Here is a 21,708-nt window from a genome sequence, read left to right on the forward strand (position 1 = left end):
GTTGCTCAGGGGTTTTCGGGGTCTCTGATTACGAATCTGAGGTCAGTTTTTCAAAATTCAAAATGGCGGATCCAGTATAGCGGACAAATTTAAAAAAAAATTTTTTTTTTAAATTTGTCCGCCATATTGGATCCTCCATTTTGAATTTCAAAAAACCGACCTCAAATTCGAATTCAGCGACCACAAAAACCCCTGAGTAACAAATTTCAGGCAAATCGGTTTGATTTTTTAAAAATTTGTCCGCCATATTGGATCCGCCATTTTGAATTTTGAAAAACTGACCTCAAATTCGAATTCAGCGACTACGAAAACCCCCGAGTAACAATTTGTGGTCAAAACGCATTAATTTTTAAATTATCCGCCATATTGGATCCGCCATTTTGAATTTTGAAAAACCGACCTCAGATTCGTAATCAGAGACCCCGAAAACCCCTGAGCAACGAGTTTCATGTAAATCTGATAAATTTTAAGTTTTCATGGTCGCCATTTTGGGTCCGCCATTTTGTTTTTTTGAAATCTGACTTCAAATTTGGATTCAGCGACCCCAAAAACCCCCGAGTAACAAATTTCAGGCGAATCAAATTAAATTTAGTATTATTTTTTTGCGATGGCCATATATGGCCACTTGCACAAAGGTGGCACGACTTTTTCTGGCCACATATGGGCCCTGGACTGTCAAGGGGTTAATTAATTAAAAAAAAAAGTAAATATATATATATTTAGCGAGAGAGAAGAAAATTCAGCAAAATGAGATAACAGATATATATATCTGTTATATATATCTGCTAATAAATTTGAGACAAATTTATATTGTCGATAAGATGTCAATTAATTTGATCTGTAACAAAAAAAATTTACAATGATTTCATTTTAATCTCAACACAATATTCTTTCTTATATATATATATATAAGAAAGAATATTGTGTTGAGATTAAAATGAAATCATTGTAAATTTTTTTTGTTACAGATCAAATTAATTGACATCTTATCGACAATATAAATTTGTCTCAAATTTATCAATTCCATCAATTGACATTTACATACCTAATATAAATTTCTTATTGGATTGATGAAATTTGAAATTTCCCAATTTAACTATTTCAAATTGACAACGAATACTCATTTAATTAGTAACGACCTTACATTTATTAATAAATTTTAAATTAATTTAAATATCACTTAATATCCTAACTTTACCATATAATAATTTAATTAAAAAAAAAAAAGTTTCCTCAATTCGAAAAAAAGTATTCGATTTTAAGCAGTAATAGAACATTTTTTCTTTATATCACATATAGATTTTATAATTTAATTCGTATTGTACTTACGCATAGGTATATATATATATATATATATATATATATATATATATATTCTTTGATAGAAACTTGAAGCTCACCTGAAACATAAAAATAACAAAAATTAATTTAAAAAAATAATTAATACAGATATACCATTGATCTCTATATACTTTTGGATAGGCAATGCTATGGGAGGAACGTGAGACACAGCGGCCATCTTGGATTGTAGTATAAGTACAAATTATGGCGCTCAAGTCAGATGGTTAGTGAAACTGAATCAGGTTGACGGGTTTTAGTGGGTCGGGGCTGGTAGTAGTTCGCCAGCTTATTTTGTTTATTGTTCTCCTTTTTTTTTACCAACCCCACATAACCTTGGCATGCGGAAGCCAAGGTATCTGTATACAGATTTTCCCAATAGTCCCTAAGCAAAAAAAAAAAAAAAAAAAAAAAAAAAAAAGTGAATAAAAATTAGAAACAATGTATGTTTAATTTTTTAATGTTTAGTCAAATATAATAAATAATTTTAGGAATTATAATTATTTTTATATTTTCAATTTGGTAAAATGTTGCAGCTGTAAAATTATTTACATTTTTATGTAATTATATACATATTTAATTAATTCATATTAATTTACTGTTAAATAATTTTCAAATAATAAATAAAATACTTTTTTAACACTGTAATGTTAATTGTTAAAATAGAAAAAGATGAGAAATGTTTACTGTGATTTTTCCCAAAGCCGAAAAAGCATCTTAACTTATTTTTAGATACAGAAACAAAAATTTTATAATAAAATTTAAAATTAAAAAAAAAAAAAAAATACTAAACCTTTTCGTTAATTTAAATCGTTAAGAATTTCAGGCAAATAAAATTTTTCATTACTTCAGATTTTTATAGAGAAAATTTATATAGCGATAAAACTTGACATTGCCTCTGATTAGAAAGAATATACATATAGTTGAATATTTGATAAAATTGCATAGCGCATGGTACAACCCCAGTACACAATATATATAATAAAGACAATAAGAATTCTATCTTTCTTTTTTTTTCGTTTGTAATCTCATTCAATTGGCTTCTCATAATTAATTTAGTTAGAGTCGAAATGACTCCTTTGGTGTTAGGATCACCAGGCCTTCATTATTATTTCAAAGTTTGTTGGATTCGAATCGTCTAGGAAAATTGTTTTTGGGGTCGAATCAAGAGACGTGCGTCAAAACTTTCCTTTTTCTATACGAGCGCCCAAGGAATTCGAAGCAGAGACATCGTCTCGTGAAAATGCATCATTGATGAAGTCCGGATGTACGGTGCGAGATACTTGGGACACTCGTTCCACATATATAGGCAATCACGAACAATCTCGTACGGCAATTCATCAGAATTAATCCAATGTTGATATACTTGCCCTTCCTTCATTCTTTTGCTTGAGTTTATATTGTACGAGACATCGTTCCACTTGCATAGAAAAGAGAGAAAAAAGAGAGAGAGAGAGAGAGAATGTTGGGCTGCATGTTTCATGTCGACGAATCAATGTTTTTGCATAATTTAAACCTAATGCAGACCTCTTGGCAAAAACCTTCGCATCTTTTCTATATAGATACTTGGTTCGTCCTCTCTTTGCCTCGCTAACTCCCAAGTTTAATGTCCGTCTTTTATTGCAGTATACTATTCTTCTTCTTCTTCTTCTTCGTGTACTATCCTTAATGTTGGACGTGATAAGCCTTTTCCGCGTGGAAGTATTTTTTTTTTACTCTCATGTACATCACGCGATCCTTTAGTAAATTAGTAAAGTTCTATGTATATTTTTTTCGACTATAAAAATAATTTATTTTCCATAATATAACATTGAAAAATTGCTCACAAATTCCCTTTAATTAATTTACTATTATTAATTTTTAATGAAAAGATGAGAAATAAAGATCAATTAGCCGCTTGTTATTTGCAGACGACATTAAAAATTTATAAAATCATCATCAGGTTTAATCTATTAATGTCAAAAAATGCAATGTAATATTCTTTTTTTTTGACACAAATCTATTTTGTACAACTATACTGGAAGTAGCGATCAATTGAGAAGGGTTACCAGAATGAATGAGCTGGGGGTCACTTTTTCCTCTAATCTAAGGTTTGATATACCCATATTGCTAACGCTGTTAATGCGACACTCAAAGTAATTGTCTCAATCCAACGAAATGCTTATATGTCATTTTAAAAATTTAATAATATTAAAATCATTGTATTTTGCTTTAGCTAGATCCAAATTAGACTTTACACGGTGCGCCAGAAGGAGGTTTAAATAAAAATGAATTGGCACTTAAAAATTCTTTTTGATTATGGTTCTAAGATGAATAAAAAAACTTTTCTCAATAGGTTTTAAAATCAGCTTACGTGCCCAATTTAAAACAAATTGAGTTTTAAATATTTAAAAATAGTATTTTATGAGGAACCAGAATTTATTTAATGTATACTTATATAGGTATGCGTATAGATAATAGATGTTTTAGATTTGGGTTCATATAAATTTATTAACAATGAAGTTATTTTCTTGTTTCGTTTTTATATTTATGCATTAAGAGTGTTGAACGGTATCAGAAATTCTTTGGCACGAAGAGACCTTTAATTATCGCTCTGAACGTGAAATAGTATTGATTTTAAAATACTTTTTTTCTCGAAACACGAACACTTTTAACAAAATCAGCCAAAATCTTCATCTTAAAAATTTCCTAAATCCAAAAGACTGTACGAATCCATAGAAAAACATGGTTGCAAAACAAAAAGTAGAAAAGTAATCTAATAACAGCTGCGACTTTGTGCGCCCTACATGCTGCTGCCATCTGACGGCGGCAGGAGGTAATGAACCTGTCATTATATTACTTTTCGTTTTGCAATCGTGTTTTTGGTATGGATTCGCATAATCTTTCGGATTTAGGAAATTTATATAAGATAACGATCTCTAGCTGCTTTTGTAAAAAGTGTCTGTCTTTCGAGAAGAAAGTATTTTAAAATCAATGTTTATCATTTTCACGTTTAGTGCCGTTTTTATAGAGCTATAATTAAAGGTATCTTCTTGCCAAAAAAATTCAGAGACCATTCGACTCTCTTAAATAAATTTTGTCACTCTTAAAATCGTTCTTTTAACATTAAAATTTAATTTTTTAAAATCGGACACAAACACTACAGCAATATAATTATTTATATGTAAAATTGAAAATAAGTAATTATTTTATCATTTATTACAGTATTTATTAGATTAAATAAATTCTGATTCTCCATAAAACACTGTTTTTATATAAAAACTCAATTTTATTTAAATCGGGCACGTAAAACTTCTGGCGCACCGTATTTACAATAACAATATCCTTACCAGGATTACTAATTGATGAAACTAGAGCGCGTTCAAAATAAATTTCTCCGTTTCGTCGCTAGGCAAATTAATGTGTATTACGACATATTTACTCCTGATTATACACAGATCTAAGAAAATCACCGAATTGATTCGAAATGAAATTTACGAAGCTGAAGTACGCAACGTTTATATAAACGATTTTTAAAGAAATAATTTTTTAAAATGAAAAATTCTATAATTTTTTGTCTAAAAAATATTTCTTGTATTTTTTATTAATCAACAAATTATAAAAAAATAATTTTTAGGTAAAAAATTATAGAATTTTTTATTTTAAAAAATTATTTCTTTAAAAATCGTTTATATAAACGTTGCGTACTTCAGCTTCGTTGAAATTTCAGGACTTAAAATATAACAATTTTGTATTTAAAAAAACACTCTGCGATCGGAAAAAATGGTATATATTTAAAATATCGTAATTAAATAACGTTGATTAAAGAAATGAATGGATCTAAGACAAAACAAATAGTAAAATTATAAAGACTTAAATAGTGTCTGGTATCAACTGGATCTGAGTGCTGTTGGCGTCGACTTAAAAAAATCCCTCATCTACAGCTCCACGACATTATCGAAACCACAAATTAAATTCGTCACTGTATTATTTAATAATTTAGAATATTTAATAAATCAATTTAATATAAAATAGTATTAGCCGAAATTTAAACTTGAAAAAAGGAACATTGAAAAGAATTTGAAAAATCTAGATATACCTGTCGGCATCACGTAAAGATGTGGCTACTCCGATTATCTATCAACCCAATTGGTTTAAAACGAGAACAAAACAAAATTTATTATTTTCTTAATCGACACCACATTCAGGAAACCCTTCCCCACAATTAACCAGCAGCACCCATAAGTCCCCTTGTCGCCTTTCCCCTTCCAAAGTATTACGATTTCACACAAAATATATTAAGATTATCAAACCAACTTATAAAGTACCAAGAATTAAAATAGCGCGAATATTCAGAGACCTTCGATTTCTTTAAGAATAAGGATTAAAATTTACTTTTGAAATGGAAAGAATTGATTTTGACACGGTGTTCTTGAACGAGTCGGAGGTTCCGACAAATTTGACACCACTAAGATCTTTTTCTTAATGGCATTAGATTTGATAATAAATTTGGATTAAAATATCCTATTGGCTTAAATGCCGAATAATGAAATCGATTGATTCAGAAAGAATATTTTGTTAAATTACATCAAAAATTTATATCCGGATAGAAACATAGTTAATATTTAAAAATCAAAATAAATTATATAATTAAATTACTAAATAGTTTATACAAGCATAATAAGTGGATTTTGAATTAAAATAATGATAATAATAATAATAATAATAATAATAATAATAATAATAATAATAATAATAATAATAATAATAAGCGATTGATGTGTATGTATAAAGATTTAGTTATTATAATGAGCGATAAAGGGATGTACGAGTATTTTAATTAATATAGCAAAGCATAGATATAACGATAAATGACTGGAGGTTGCAGAGGGTTTCTAGCAGATCCATCGATAAGCCGCGATCTGAACACGATGTCGACGAGTCGAGTTAATTAAACGTTAATTACATCCATTTTCCGGCGAACCAACCGACACTAACGAAATTGGCTGCTACCCCCGTATAGCAAACCGATACTCTTCCGTCTTCGTTATTTTCGATGCCCGTCAGTCGACTCCACCAACTCCCTTCCTCCCACGCCTCACGCTATTTTAGTTCAATAACTCCTTTTTTCATTATTATTTCATCTTTTTTTTATTTTTTTTTTTTTTGTATATATATATGGTTCCGCGATGAAAACCTACATGTCTGACAAGAAAAATGGTATTTTCTACTGCCTCCGACAGCTAAATTAACTACTTTTAGAAGCAGCAATGACAATGACAATCTTCTCTCAACTTTGCGAGCGATCAGCTTTATCTGCGTTTATATATATATATATTTTTTTTTTCAAGGACCTTTTTCAATCTACTATACATATATATATATATACATCTGTGTATGTGTTCACACATATGATTTGTGGAAAAAAAAATTGAAAACTTTTTATCGGAAAAAAATAACAAAATTGATTTAAAAATAAAGATGATTTTATATTTAATATGTAATTATCTATTTCTCCAAGTCATTTTGGGGAAATTGATTGAAAATGACTTGGAGAAATTGATAATTTCATATTAAATATAATTAATATCACCGAGTGATAAATTCATCACAAACTATATAAACATTATTTTAATTTGGAAATTTCGAAAATTATTTAGGGGACGTGTATGATTATGTTCTAAAAATCATAAGTTTAGAATTTTCATTTTATGGAATTTCATTTGTCACAATTATTTTTGAGCCGAATTTTTATTTATTCGAATTTGTATTTTGCAGAATTTTCATCAAAACGATTTTCTATATTACAGAATTTTTATATAACCGAAAATTCACTTTACAGAATTTTTATTTCTTTGAATTTTTATTTGTCAGAATTTTTATTTGCTCGAATTTTCATTTAACATAATAGGAATTTTAAGGTTATGTGGAAACCTCCCACGTGACCTAGTATGGGAAAATGTGTTTTGGTAGTATACGTTTCACTCTAAAATGAGAAAAAAGATTTTTGTCTAAAATTTTGAAGGATGATAGATTAGGGTACAAAGAATCTCGCTGTTCTCCAAAAAATGCATAATTTTGAGTAAAATTATTAAAAAATGAAGTTTAAAAAGTGGCATTTATAAACGAAAATGAAAACAAAGATGGCGGCACATACATTTTTATTATTTTTGCGTTAAGTTATGGTAAATGAGTAGAACAGCGAGATTCCTTGTACCAAACAAAATCATTTCTCCAAAATTTTAACCCAAAATCATTTTTTTATTTCAGAGTAAGTTTCAAACCACAAAAAAACGTCCTTTGCCCACATACACTTTAAAGAATTTTTATTGGGTAGAATTTCATTGCATAGAATTTTCATTTTGTTCTTTCAGATGAATTTTCATTTGTTCGAAATATTATTTGATATAATTTCCATAGAAATGAGCCAAAAATTCTGAACGTTCAAATGAAGGAAATATTTTTTTCAATTTATAAATTTTTAAAAATTATAATGACAATGTAAAATAAAACAGTAAATTAAACAATTATTAAATTAATAACATCTTTTTAGGTATTTAAAACAATCTTTTTTAATAAAATTCGTACTTGAAGAAGTTGCAAAAAAACTTTCGTTCATTTGAACGTTCAAAACATATGCCTCATCCATACACAGAAAAAACCTGATCTCAAATTGAGTACAAAATTTATACTCGATTTGATACGCATCAAAAATGAAACTGGTTGTCTCATTTCGAGTTCTAAGGTAAAAGTATCAAAATGAAACAGGTAAGTTTCATTTTGAGAAGAAGAAAAATGGAAAAATATTGTGAAATAAAGAATAATTTTGCACAAAAACATGAAATATAATAATTACAAAGAAGTAAATAACACGCTAGACTTAATATATTTGATTAAAAATTGGTTGTAATCGCGTAATAAAATAATAAAGGAAATATGTTTTTAGGTTAGAAAAATGAAAACATGTGTTTTGACAATAGGAACGGTACTACCAACTTAAATAATAGCGGTAAATTTAAAAACTTATGAAATTAATTATTATCTACGTAAATAATAATAAATTATTTTTATTTAAAAACTTCTAAATATTCGTACTGGTCAAAATAATCTTTCTGGTGTTGTTGAAATATTAGAAAAATTAATTGAAATACAAAATTACTCTGCTTTTGATGCCAACTTAGAAATCTGAAATTCCAGCCAGTATCATTTTGAATAACATAAAGTTTGTCCCATACTCATTTCGATACCCAAAAGAAAATGAGTTGCAACAAAAATGAATCCAAGTTTTTTCTGTGTATAAACGATTTTTCATACTACAGAATTTTTACTTAACCGAAAAATTATTTAACAAAATTTCTAATTGATACAATTTTTATTTGTCCGAAATTGCAAATAACACCGAACAAACAATCGACGGAAAGATTTCAGAGCGATTTTTAAAATCAACCAATCACAATTTTATGGCTAATTTTTGAGTGGTTAATTTAAAAATCGACGAAGCTGAAGTACGCAACGTTTATGATAAACGATTTTTAAAGAAATAATTTTTAAAAATGAAAAATTCTATAATTTTTTGCCTAAAAAATATTTTTTTATAATTTGTTGATTAATGAAAACTACAAGAAATATTTTTTAGGCAAAAAATTATAGAATTTTTCATTTTAAAAAATTATTTCTTTAAAAATCGTTTATCATAATCGTTGCGTACTTCAGCTACGTCAAAATCGCGCCAAAATCGATTGTTTGTTCGGTTATTTGCAATTTCGGACAAATGAAAATTCTGTTAAACGATTTTTCGGTTAAGTAACAATTCTGTAGTATGAAATGTCGGTTATATGGAAATTATATGAAATAATAATTCGAACAAATGAAAATTCATCTAAAAGAATAAAATGAAAATTCTTTGCAATGAAATTCTACCCAATAAAAATTCTTTAAAATGCCTATTATGTTAAATAAAAATTTGAGCAAATAGAAATTCTGTGAAGTGAATTTTCGATTATATAAAAACTCTGTAATAAAGAAAATAGCGGTTTGATGAAAATTCTGCAAAATACAAATTCAAACAAATAAAAATTCGGCTCAAAAATAATTGTGAAAAATGAAATTCCAAAAAATGAAAATTCTAACTAATGATTTTTAGAACATAATCATGCATCCCCAATAATTTTAGATTTCAAAAAATACTAGAAAAAAAAATTGACACCCTTTAGCAACATTAATTTCGATGAGTTGAAATTTCACCGATCCCTCCTCTTAATTGGTAAAATTTAATAAACTTTTTTTGGAAGTCGAAAATTTTTATAAAATCGAAAATTAATTATAATTTTACAAAAAATAAAACAAATTTAACTTTTTAAGTTACAATTTAAATCAATCGATCGCTTACAATTTAAATATATATAATATTAGGATTATTCTATAGCAAAATTAAATATAAAATACTGGTTGAGGACACTTAGAAATATATAACCTATATATATAAGAGTAAACAATAGATATTTTTTAAAAAAAGGAGAAAAAAATGAAATTGGAAAAATGATGAATAGCCCAGAGGAAATCGAACGAGAAAAATTTATCATTTTCTCATTTATCACAATCATATTTTATCAAATATGTTATTAGAGAAAACTATCAAACGATGAAATGATGATTGATGAATTAAATGACTGGGTACTTCGAAATATCCGACAACAAAACGACTAATTTTTTTTTTAAAAAATTATTATACTATTTAGGATAAATTGTCAAATCTTCAATTTTTTCCCTCAATTAAAAAAAAAATTGTTCTCAAAGTTGTTTAATATATTAATATTGAACCAATGAAATATTTTGACATTTCTAAACAAAAAAAAACTTAAATGATAACGATAAAAATATAGCAATCATTTTTTTTTTCTTAAATGATGGAATAAAATGTTCTTCAATATCAGTTACGATGGCTTATTAACGCTCTTTCAATATATTGATAAAATAAATTTTTGCAAATAAAAAAAATTTTTTTGGCCCAAAAAAATGAAAAATAAATTTTTCTTTTTGAAAGGCATAATTATTTTTTTAAAAAAAGAGATGAGAGGTTTTTTTCCTATAGAGACGTGTAAATAAAAAAAAAATTTGCCCACAATATTTTAATCCTTGAAATTTAACATTTTCTTTTTACTCACTAGTGCAATTTTTTTGTGGTACTTGTTAATTCGCAGCGCTCTTGTGAGTCGATTTTTCATTGAATAACAAAATTTTTTTTTTTTTAAATTACAATCTCGCAATAAAATAACAGACTATATGCGCATAAAAGAAATGAAAGGATTTCATTTGAAGAATATATACATATATATATACATATATGTAACATTTATCCTTTCGGGCGATTTGAATGTGATCGGTTATGAATATTTTTTTTTCTCGAAGTATAGTAAAATAAATAGAGATAGGGCAATTATTTTTTAATCCCTTTACACCGCAGGGAAACGATCTGGCGAGCGCCAAACCAAAACCACAAATCGTTGTCCCAATGGTAATCGGTGTGAGCGCGCGCAAAAGCGCCAAACGAACCGAAAAGAAGAGAGAGAGAAAGATAGAGAATTGTGAGAGAAAAGGATCAACATGACAATGAAAAGAGAAATGGGAGAAAAAATAAGAGAGAGAAAAAAAAATTTGACATAAAAATACAAAATGTACCTATTTCATTTTTTAAAAAAATATATACAGTATAGGAACAATGAAATAAACTACTTTTCCTTTCATTATATATATAAAACAAGTATAAAAATTATCTTCAACTGCAAATGAAATTTAATTAAAAAATACGAGTTTTGAGGGAAAATTTTTGTAAATATTGAAAAAAATTTCCAATTCTCAAAGGCCTATATCAATGTTCATTAAAATCAACACACCAATCGACGTATAAATAGTTTCTGCGGTTCGATATATGTATATATATCTATATTATAAAAGATATCGCTGTAGGTGTTTCAACAGAACATAACCTTAAAATTAGGTCAGGGTCATAGATTAAAATGCGAACATAACCTAAAAATTAGGTAAAAGATCATCCGTCAAAATGCGAATATAACCTCAAACTTAGACCAAGCTCATAACATAACTTGATTTAGTTAAATCTTTTGTTATTTTAGTGAAACCTTTCGCTGTTTCAAGTAAATCTTTTTTTTTATGAAGCGTGAATGTAACATAGATAAAAAATGAAGGGGATAATAAAAATTATTAATCAATATTGAAGGCCAAATGTCAAAAACATGGATTAAAACAAACATAACCTCAAAAATTAAGGTCATATGTTAAAAATATATGTTAAAGACGAAAACATAAACTTAAAGTTCAAGGTCATGGGTCGAAAACGTAGATTAAAACAAAACATAACCTCAGAAATCAAAGTCATATGTCAAAAATATAGGTTAAAGACTAACATAACCTTAAATTTTAAAGTCATATATGTTAAAAATGAACATAACATATCCCCCTCTTCTTTATCCTTATCTTACCTAAATGTAGAGGTTATGGTATACTAATAAGAAGGAGAAGGTTATGTATATGATTTTGAGGTTATATCGCCTTTTTATCTAAGACTTTTAATTTAAAACTTTATGGTTATGTTCGCCTTTTGACGTAAATTTTGAGGTTATAGTACAATAATGAAAAAGAAAAAGATTAGATATATTTTTAGAAGTGAATTTAAATTTTATTTAATTCGTTAAATTAATTTCATTTTTAAAAACTAGTTGAATAGAATTTATGGAGTAAACAATATTTCAAAAAAATTTATTTCAGTAAACTAAAAAAAAAAAACAAAACCCAAAAACTGACAAAAATATGACGAAGCTGAAGTACGTAACGTTTATATAAACGATTTTTAAAGAAATAATTTTTTAAAATGAAAAATTCTATAATTTTTTGCCTAAAAAATATTTCTTGTAGTTTTCATTAATCAACAAATTATAAAAAAATAATTTTTAGGCAAAAAATTATAGAATTTTTTATTTTAAAAAATTATTTCTTTAAAAATCGTTTATATAAACGTTGCGTACTTCAGCTTCGTAAAATATGAGGGAATAATTTGAAAATAAAAAGAAAGAAAAACATTTGTGACGTGATCTGAAAAAAGGACTTTAGAAGCGAAAAAAATTATAGGTTACGTTTTGAAATTTTAAAGTGAAAATACACAAAGACGTTCAACTCGTAATGTAAACTAATGACATTTTTTAAGTCTTCATTACATTCAAAAAATTCAGAGCATGAAAGAAAAAATTTCCCTTCTACAATTTTTAACTAATTTACATAAATATAAAAATATAAATTCTCGTCATAAATTTATATTAACAAGTTTCTAACAGACGTTATTTTTAAAAGAGGTTAAAAAGTAAATTAGGTTTGTATATAGACAAAAAGAAGATATGCAACTTTTTTAGGAAAGTAATTTTTTTTTTTTTTTTGGAAAAGCCACGTCAAGAGTTTCATATAACAAGAGGCACAAAAGGAATATGAGGCAAAGATGATGGAAACAGAGGAAGTAGGGAAGAGGACATGCTACAAAAGTGGTGTGAGGTGGAAGTGTGTTGAGATTCAAGCTCACAAAATGAATATATCAATCTACAACCCAATGTATATGTATATTTATGCTTCCATAGAGAAAATGCAATGAAAGTTTGAAATATTTTTGAAATTCCAGAGCTTCCGATTTACATGAACCTTATACGGCAACGACGACGACGACGACATCAACGAATTAAGGCGACGCGACGCCCCAAATTTTGAAACGCTCGTCGTCGACAAGTTGTGAAAATGCGCACGATAGTTAGGAGAACAAGAATATACATATATATATCGAGTAGTTTTTTACGATAACATGGTTAGGTGCGCTCGTTTATGGGCTAAGTAAATCACTTGGCTTAATTATCCATTTGTCGTTTTTTCGCTTCGACCAAAATTCCCAGTGGATATAAAGGCGTTTCTATGTGCATGTGTGTGTGTGTGTGTGTGTGTGTGTGCCTGTATAGTCACGATTCCCGCAACCAGTCCACAAGGAGTACGTTTTAATAGTTTCGGACAAACAAATAACAAAAAATTTTTTTTAATAATTATAATAATAAAATTATAAATATAATATAATATAATTATAATAATAAAATTATAAATATAATATAATTATAATAATAATATATCTCTGTATATTATAAAAAGATTTCGCTGCTGTTTCCAGCGTGGGTCAAGAGTGCCAAAACTATTTTTTTGACAAAATTAGGTTAGGTTACGTTACGTTAGAGAAGGTTAGGTTAGGTTAGGTTAGGTTAGGTTAGGTTAGGTTAGGTTAGGTTAGGTTAGGGAAGGTTTGGTTTGGTTAGGTTAGGTTAGTGAAGGTTTGGTAAGGTTAGATTGGGTTAGGTTAGTGAAGGTTATGTTAGGTTTGGTTAGGGAATGTTAGTGAAGGTTTGGTTAGGTTGGGTTAGGTTAGTGAAGGTTATGTTAGGTTAGGGAATGTTAGTAAAGGTTTGGTTAGGTTAGGTTAGGTTAGGTTAGTGAAGGTTAGGTTAGGGAATGTTAGTGAAGGTTTGGTAAGTTTAGGTTGGGTTAAGTTAGTGAAGGTTAGGTTAGGTTAGGGAATGTTAGTGAAGGTTTGGTTAGGTTGGGTTAGGTTAGGTTAGTGAAGGTTTGGTAAGGTTTGGTTGGGTTAGGTTAATGAAGGTTATGTTAGGTTAGGTTAGGGAATGTTAGTGAAGGTTTGGTTAGGTTGGGTTAGGTTAGTGAAGGTTATGTTAGGTTAGGGAATGTTAGTAAAGGTTTGGTTAGGTTGGGTTAGGTTAGGTTAGTGAAGGTTAGGTTAGGGAATGTTAGTGAAGGTTTGGTAAGTTTAGGTTGGGTTAAGTTAGTGAAGGTTAGATTAGGTTAGGTTAGGTTAGGGAATGTTAGTGAAGGTTTGGTTAGGTTGGGTTAGGTTAGGTTAGTGAAGGTTTGGTAAGGTTTGGTTGGGTTAGGTTAATGAAGGTTATGTTAGGTTAGGTTAGGGAATGTTAGTGAAGGTTTGGTTAGGTTGGGTTAGGTTAGGTTAGTGAAGGTTAGTGAAGGTTTGGTAAGGTTAGATTGGGTTAGGTTAGTGAAGGTTATGTTAGGTTAGGTTAGGGAATGTTAGTGAAGGTTTGGTTAGGTTAGGTTAGGTTCGTGAAGGTTAGGTTAGGGAATGTTAGTGAAGGTTTGGTTAAGTTGGGTTAGGTTAGTGAAGGTTATGTTAGGTTAGGGAATGTTAGTAAAGGTTTGGTTAGGTTGGGTTAGGTTAGGTTAGTGAAGGTTAGGTTAGGGAATGTTAGTGAAGGTTTGGTAAGGTTAGGTTGGGTTAAGTTAGCGAAGGTTAGATTAGGTTAGGTTAGGTTAGGTTAGGTTAGGTTAGGTTAGGTTAGGTTAGGTTAGCTTAGGGAATGTTAGTGAAGGTTTGGTTAGGTTGGGTTAGGTTAGTGAAGGTTTGGTAAGGTTTGGTTGGGTTAGGTTAATGAAGATTATGTTAGGTTAGGTTAGGGAATGTTAGTGAAGGTTTGGTTAGGTTGGGTTAGGTTAGGTTAGTGAAGGTTAGGTCAGGGAATGTTAGTGAAGGTTTGGTAAGGTTAGGTTGGGTTAGGTTAGTGAAGGTTAGGTTAGGTTAGGTTAGGTTAGGTTAGGTTAGGTTAGGGAATGTTAGTGAAGGTTTGGTTAAGTTAGGTTGGGTTAGGTTAGGTTAGTGAAGGTTAGGTTATGTTAGGTTAGGTTAGGGGAATTTGAAGTTGTTTGTCGGGCATAACCTCAAACCCAAACGAATTTTGAGGTTATGTTTGACATATGACCTTGAATTTTGAGGTTATGTTTGAACTAAGACCATGAATTCTGGAAACCTATGCCCTAGAATTTTGAGATTATGTTTGATCTATGACCTTGAATCTTGGAGACCTAGGACCTTGATTTTTGAGGTTATGTCCATTTTAATCTATGTTTTTGTCGTTTGGCCTTAAGTATTGATATTAAATTATATATATTTTTGACATAGTTAGTACAATCCTGCTGACAGCAATGGGTCATTCCACGTCAAGAGGTCGCTGGGTTTGAGGTTAAAATCAAAACTAAAATACTAATATGGGTAAAGTGAGTTCCTGCGTAGCATTCAAATTCTCCTATGGCAATTCATTCTATATATATATATATATATATATATATATAATGATTATAATAATAATAATAGTTTAATAATAAAAAATATATATTATAAATAACAATGATAGGAAAAAAATAATAAAATAAAATATAATTGTCGTGACTTTGTATATGAAATATATTAAATGCTTGACGAAAAATTGTAACTAAAACCAACATGTACAGCGGAACGCGAAACATATATATAAACTATATACACTGGAATTTGTTCGGCGAAATTGTTTTTATTATACCCACGCCACATATCCGTGCAGCTGCTGCTACAAAGCATATGGACTTTCTGCGAAACAACTGATTCGTTGACGAAAAAATAGATTCTAATTTCTACGAGTTATTTTCCAACCCTTTTGTCAGACGTCCCTCTTTTGTCTTTAGTCAATTTCACGTCCATTTATTCTTTACTTTTTTTTATATCGCACTAATTATTATTATTGTCATTGCTATTATTATTATTATTATATTATTATACACTAACCAAAAAAAAATTTAATTTAATTTAAATAATCGAGTATAAAAAATTTACTTTTTTTATAGTTAAAATTTTATATAAATAATTAAATATTACTCTGAACAATTTATAATCAATCCAATTAATTAAAAATGTTAATCAAGGTAAAACTATCATAAACATGACCTAAAATTTGTTTAGAGCAAAGGTCCCTTTAACCATGGAGCTTCAAATATAAATTTTGTATATTTGTTACATCAGTTTTTATTTCTCATGAGATAAAAATTTTAGTAAGCTGTATTCTCAAAATTGAGCGTTAAAATTATATGGTAAGTATTTGTAAGTGATTATTGAATGTCAAAATATTAAAGATTATAAAAATTCAAAACCTAAGTTCCTGTAAAAATAGTAAATCTTAGTTTAGAGTATTTTCGATCTAATGAAAACTTAAACCAGTGCGGTTTATATGTAGTAAGATCTTGTTACACAAAAAAAAAAAACCCTAAACACAAAATAATTTGCATTCAGACTCATTTTAAAGTGCAACAAAAATGAATCAGTAAGATGGTTCTATCTGATTAATTTTTGTTGCACTTCAAATTGAGTCTGATTGAACTCATTTTAAGTTCAGATGTTTTCTGTATACAAACAACTGATTAAGTTTTCATTAGATCGAAAATATTCAAAAGCTGATTTTAATTTAACATAATTAAAAATAATAATGATTATTTTATCACTCGGTTGTATTTAATAATGAAGATGAATATATCGAAACTATCTCTAAACATAAACGAAAATTTGTTTGCAACGCACAGAAAAAACGTTGGATAAATTTTGTTGCGTGTAATTTATTAACCAATGCTAATTCACATAAACGGAATAGCTCCCTCAATTAGGATAAAATTTGTTCCAATTAATTTTTATATCGATTTTGGGGTAAAAATTATACTTTTTTTTAGTGTCAGCATGGTCCCTTTCAACGTTAAGCAAAAAACATGTTCGCAAAAAAAAAGAAGAAATTTCCAGTGACAACTACAAATATTAGACGCAGAAAGTTCTTTTGAGGTAGATATATATATAGTTGAAAAAGAGAGTGTTTTAAAGAAAGTTTAGGGTCTCTGACAATTTTGACGTGAAATGTACACGCGCCAGTGGCATCCTGTTTAGATAAAAGCAAAGGGCTTATTCTCTAGGAAGAGAGTTTTTCGATTCCAGCCTGAGGCCAAAAAGAGGGTAAGAGAGAGAGAGAGAGAGAGAGCGACCTACGGCAGCTCGAGGCGAAAAATGCATCATCTCTTGAACGAGTGCGGGGCGTCGTCGATCGTGGGGTTGTCGCGTAAACGCAGAGAGGGTGGGAAAAAAAAAGAAATCCGTGCAAAGGGTGACTGAAAAATCAATTTGTCCTAACGTGACATTCTTTGAGATCACTTAGAGAAGATTCCGCGAGGCAGAAGAGACACCCCTACCATTTTTTTTCTTCTTTCTTAATGGGCTTTATAAGGGCGAAACTGACTCTTTGCTTGGTTCATATATAGAACATGCAGCATCTAATGTCTTTGTCATGTTGACTGTCGACAAATCGCCCTTTCAAGAGGTCACCAAGATCCACTTCTAAGGGTAAATTTCTCTCTCTCATTCCTTAGCTTTCATCTTCAATCACCATTTTTTTTTTCAAACTGTTAGTTAAACTTTTCGCGTCAATGGTTCTAGAATATATATAGTCTATGATGACGTCACAATAGAGAGACAATAGAGCCATAATGTAACTGTTAGTAACTCGATCCAATAACGAGACACATATACGTGATGCTCTTTTGGTGATCAAGTTTTTCGGCAATAAAGAATAGACAAAAAAAAAAAACAAAAGAATAATCGCCTGCATAGCTAGGCGTTCGCACCCAACCCGAACCGAGAGTCACTTTGGTAAACGAACCAGAAAACAGCACCGAAGAATTATGGGTTTTAGTTTCTGGTATAAAGTAGCGTAATCGTCGAGGGTGCTTGGATAATTGAAGGGTTGGAGGAGACACTGAAGAAATGCCTCGCATTTACTATTCTCCCCACCCCTATATATATATATGTACACGCGGCTCAACAGTTTTTCATTGCGGCAAAATCTATGCTTATATATATACAAAGGAACACTGCGAGAAACCACGTTCGGAAATTGAAGATAGACGCTTCTACTATTTGCACGCACACCCTATTATTTAGAAAATGAAAAACTCGACAAACGTCTTTATTTTTTATATATTATTCATTTTAGAAATATATATGATAGGGTAAGTTCGGACATTGGTATTATTTTTAAAATTAAAAGAACTAGTGCAGAAGCAAAGTGCATAAAGTTCCGATTTGTCAGTAATTTTTTAAAAGAAATTTTAATTTTCGAATTCGAACATCTGGTGTTCCTCAAGGATCTAATGTGGGTCCTGTTTTCAATTTATATAAATGATTTGTCAATGTTCTTAGGCTGCCTGCATCTTCTTGATGCATTAGATGATGTTAAACTACATATATATAGGGTAGCATCGATTGAAGTGATCCACTAGCTATTTTTGTTTTCACAATTCACATATCTGTCAACTGAATTTTTTTCTTATAATTATTGACAGGAGCTGAGTTTTCAGTAAACATTCATGTGTGCAAACGCACATTTGTGTTCTCTAACAATTAGCGCTAAAAAATAGATACTTTTTTCTTTTTTTCCTTAAAAAAGATATCGTTATTTGCTCAAGTTATTCATTGAATTTAATCAGGTAAGTAGCCTTTTTTATATTAATAGACCTAACCTTAAAAAGTGTAAAAAGATTTTAGTATATTGTCGCGTGATATTCTCGCCACGTTATTTCGCCTAAAATTATGCTTGTGGACAGAAGTGGGCTACTGATCTCTGTAAAACGAGAGGTATTACATTAATACCAAATTTAGGTACTAAATTGCCTTTTGGTTCTATTTTAATGTCTAAAATCGGTACTATTTTAGTACCTTCTTTTTACAGTGATGCCACCAAAGAAAGATAAATGGACTGTCAATGAGTCCATCAACTTCGATAAATTGCTTGGTGCTGTAAAATAACTAAAAATCAAGAAAATTTTGGAACGCGTTGCTTCTGTTACTGCCGGTATAAGGCGATCAAATTTTCAACGGCCATTTATTGGAAAACGTTAGGTAATCCCTTTCTCTACAAATAGACGCAAAACTTTTTCCAAATTATAATTTTTTTAACATTCTATTAGTCTAAAATCCAAAGTATGGTCCACTTCTGTCGGTACTACTCTACCTATATTTCCAACTTGAACTCTTGTTTATCGCTTCAAGAGAACTTGAACATTATTAAAAAATGGTATTCTGATAATAAATTTAAATCTAAATGCCAGTAAGTGTAAGGTTTTATCTTTTACCAGAAGTTCCTCAATTTTGGAATACCAGTACAAAATTAATGATATTGTGCTTGAGAGGATTTTTGAATTAAAGACCTAGAAGTCACATTCATACCTAATTTATATTTTAAAGATCATATAGTGAAATTGTTAACGTTGCTACTAAGACTTTGAGATTCTTAATTAGATCATGCAGACAATTCAAAAATAGGTCAACCTTAATTGTACTCTTCCAAACATTGGTTCTAACTATGGGATCATTTAACCTATCATTATATATTACTTTAAAACTTGTTGTTTAAAAACTTTTCCAAAATTGCCATCCACGTATATCAATTATGATCAAACTTTTAAATCATACAGATGAATTTAGTTTTAAAATTTATTTTAAGTTTACTTCATATATGAAATTAAATGAATTAAGTAGATATAAGTGAAACTTTGTATGTAGCTAATATTAATATTGAAGTTTAATATTAATTTCTAAAATAACAATTATTAATATAGTTCATTATTGCATTGATTATACCAATTAAATTTACGTATATTAAAATGTATGAAAACTTTTAACTATATATACATACATGATGTAAATAATTTTAAAAAAGTTGCTGAAAAATGATTATTATTACAGGAATTTCATTACAATTAGATTTTTCTTAGATTAGAAATGATGTTTTAAATAAATTTTTAAATTAAAACATTTTAGGCTAATTATCTATAATTTAATAAGGACCATTATTATTTTTTAAGATATTTTAAATCAAAAAATTTTTAAATTAACTTGAAAATCATGTAAAATTAATGTTACTTTTTGAGGTTACATTGTACCACTTGTAAAATTATAATTGACTTTTTTTTTAATTTCCTGACACAAAAATAAGTTATTTATGTATAAAATCGAAGCACAGAATTTTTTTTTACTTAATAGGAATTGAATTTTCATATAATAATTATTTTTAATGTTGTTTTTATATATACAAAAACTAGGTGCGGATTTTTTTGATCAAGCAAAAATTACTTTAATAACTCAATATAGAACATATGTCGTGTGTTTAAAAGCACTTTTCTGCGTTATTTATGGATTAATATATCATTTTTATAGAAGTATAACATTTATCTTCATGCCAATCTATATACAATATAATTCAATTTCATAATGAAACTTAAATTTTCATTCTTTAGTATTTATATATATATGAAATAATGCCTAATTATACGTTTTAGAAACATTAATAATGTAGGAATCAGGAAATTTAATAAGCGTATACGCCCCAACAAAATGAGAAATTATCTCTTCTAATAGTGAGTATTCACCAACATTCATTATAGATTAAATTATATATTCGTCATTATATTCGAACACGTATATAAAAAAAGATATAAAAATCGATCCCTTTAAACCCATTAAATATACTTATTATATTATAATTTAATTTATTTTATAAACCAACGCCTATATGGTTTATCAATTTTTTTTTGAATTATGCAAATTTTTAAAAATTTATTTTTATTATAATTATTTTAAAAGCAACACGTATTATCCTATACACACGAACTTCTGTTTCTCTATACAATACATGTACATATTATATTAGCAGGCTTGTAATTTAGGTTAATGAAAATTTTAAAAACCTTTTTTTGTTTTTCATTTTGTAACAAAATCATTAAAAATTTTAACAATTATTATAACTGTCTAGAATAATATTATATAATATACATATGCACGGAAAGAAAATAATAATTTCAAAAAAGTATTTTACAATAGGGAAAAACAAAATTTTTTTTTAAGGAATATTTAAAAAAAATTTAAACTTATAAAAATCTATTATTTTCTAAAATATTAGTATAAAATTTTTTTAACCCTAAAGTACTATAGAATAATTTGATAATTATTTTCATCAGTGTAATACCTATATCACAAGTAAATTATGAGATTATAAAAAGCTTTTTGCAGATTAAATTAACACCATATAAAAGATTAAAATAATTCGTTTTTTGGATTAAATTTTTTTTTCAATTTCAGTAAAAATAAAGTTCACTTTTTTTAAAAGTTTGTAATTTTAATCTTTCGATGGATTATTTTAATCTTTGTTGGATTGAAGCATTGCATTTTATTTTAATTCACTTTTCTATTAAAATAATGTCCCAGCACAATTTACTCAAGTTATAAAAAATTTAAAAAAAAATTTCTATGAAAACTAAAAATAAATATTTCAATTATAAATTATTATTTCTCAATTTGACTTTTTATTGGTGATGAATATTCAATAATTCAGTTTATATATAATTATAGTATAAATTTGTTTTTTATCTCAATTTAAAAGTAGATTTTCACAAATCTTTTAATTGACATAGACAATTATTATTTTT

The 21,708-nt window shown here is 28.2% G+C and overlaps 2 protein-coding genes across 4 annotated transcripts in view; one reads left to right on the forward strand and one right to left on the reverse strand.

The window, feature by feature from the left end:
• The window catches only part of LOC127280858 (uncharacterized), a 37,580-nt gene extending 24,519 nt beyond the window's left edge, over positions 1 to 13,061 (forward strand). Inside the window, exon 3 of the mRNA XM_051304160.1 lies at positions 13,001 to 13,061. Within this exon, the coding sequence (XP_051160117.1) occupies positions 13,001 to 13,061 (61 nt within the window). The remainder of the gene's footprint in view (positions 1 to 13,000) is intronic.
• Positions 1 to 21,708, reverse strand: part of LOC127280842 (connectin-like) — a 497,564-nt gene that overhangs the window by 365,543 nt on the left and 110,313 nt on the right. The gene's annotated exons all lie outside the window — the stretch shown is intronic.

The sequence above is a fragment of the Leptopilina boulardi genome, unplaced genomic scaffold (assembly GCF_019393585.1).
Source record: "Leptopilina boulardi isolate dan_hultmark-lab unplaced genomic scaffold, ZJU_Lbou_2.1 LbouV2_255, whole genome shotgun sequence".
In the NCBI taxonomy this organism is placed as follows: Eukaryota; Metazoa; Arthropoda; class Insecta; order Hymenoptera; family Figitidae; genus Leptopilina; species Leptopilina boulardi.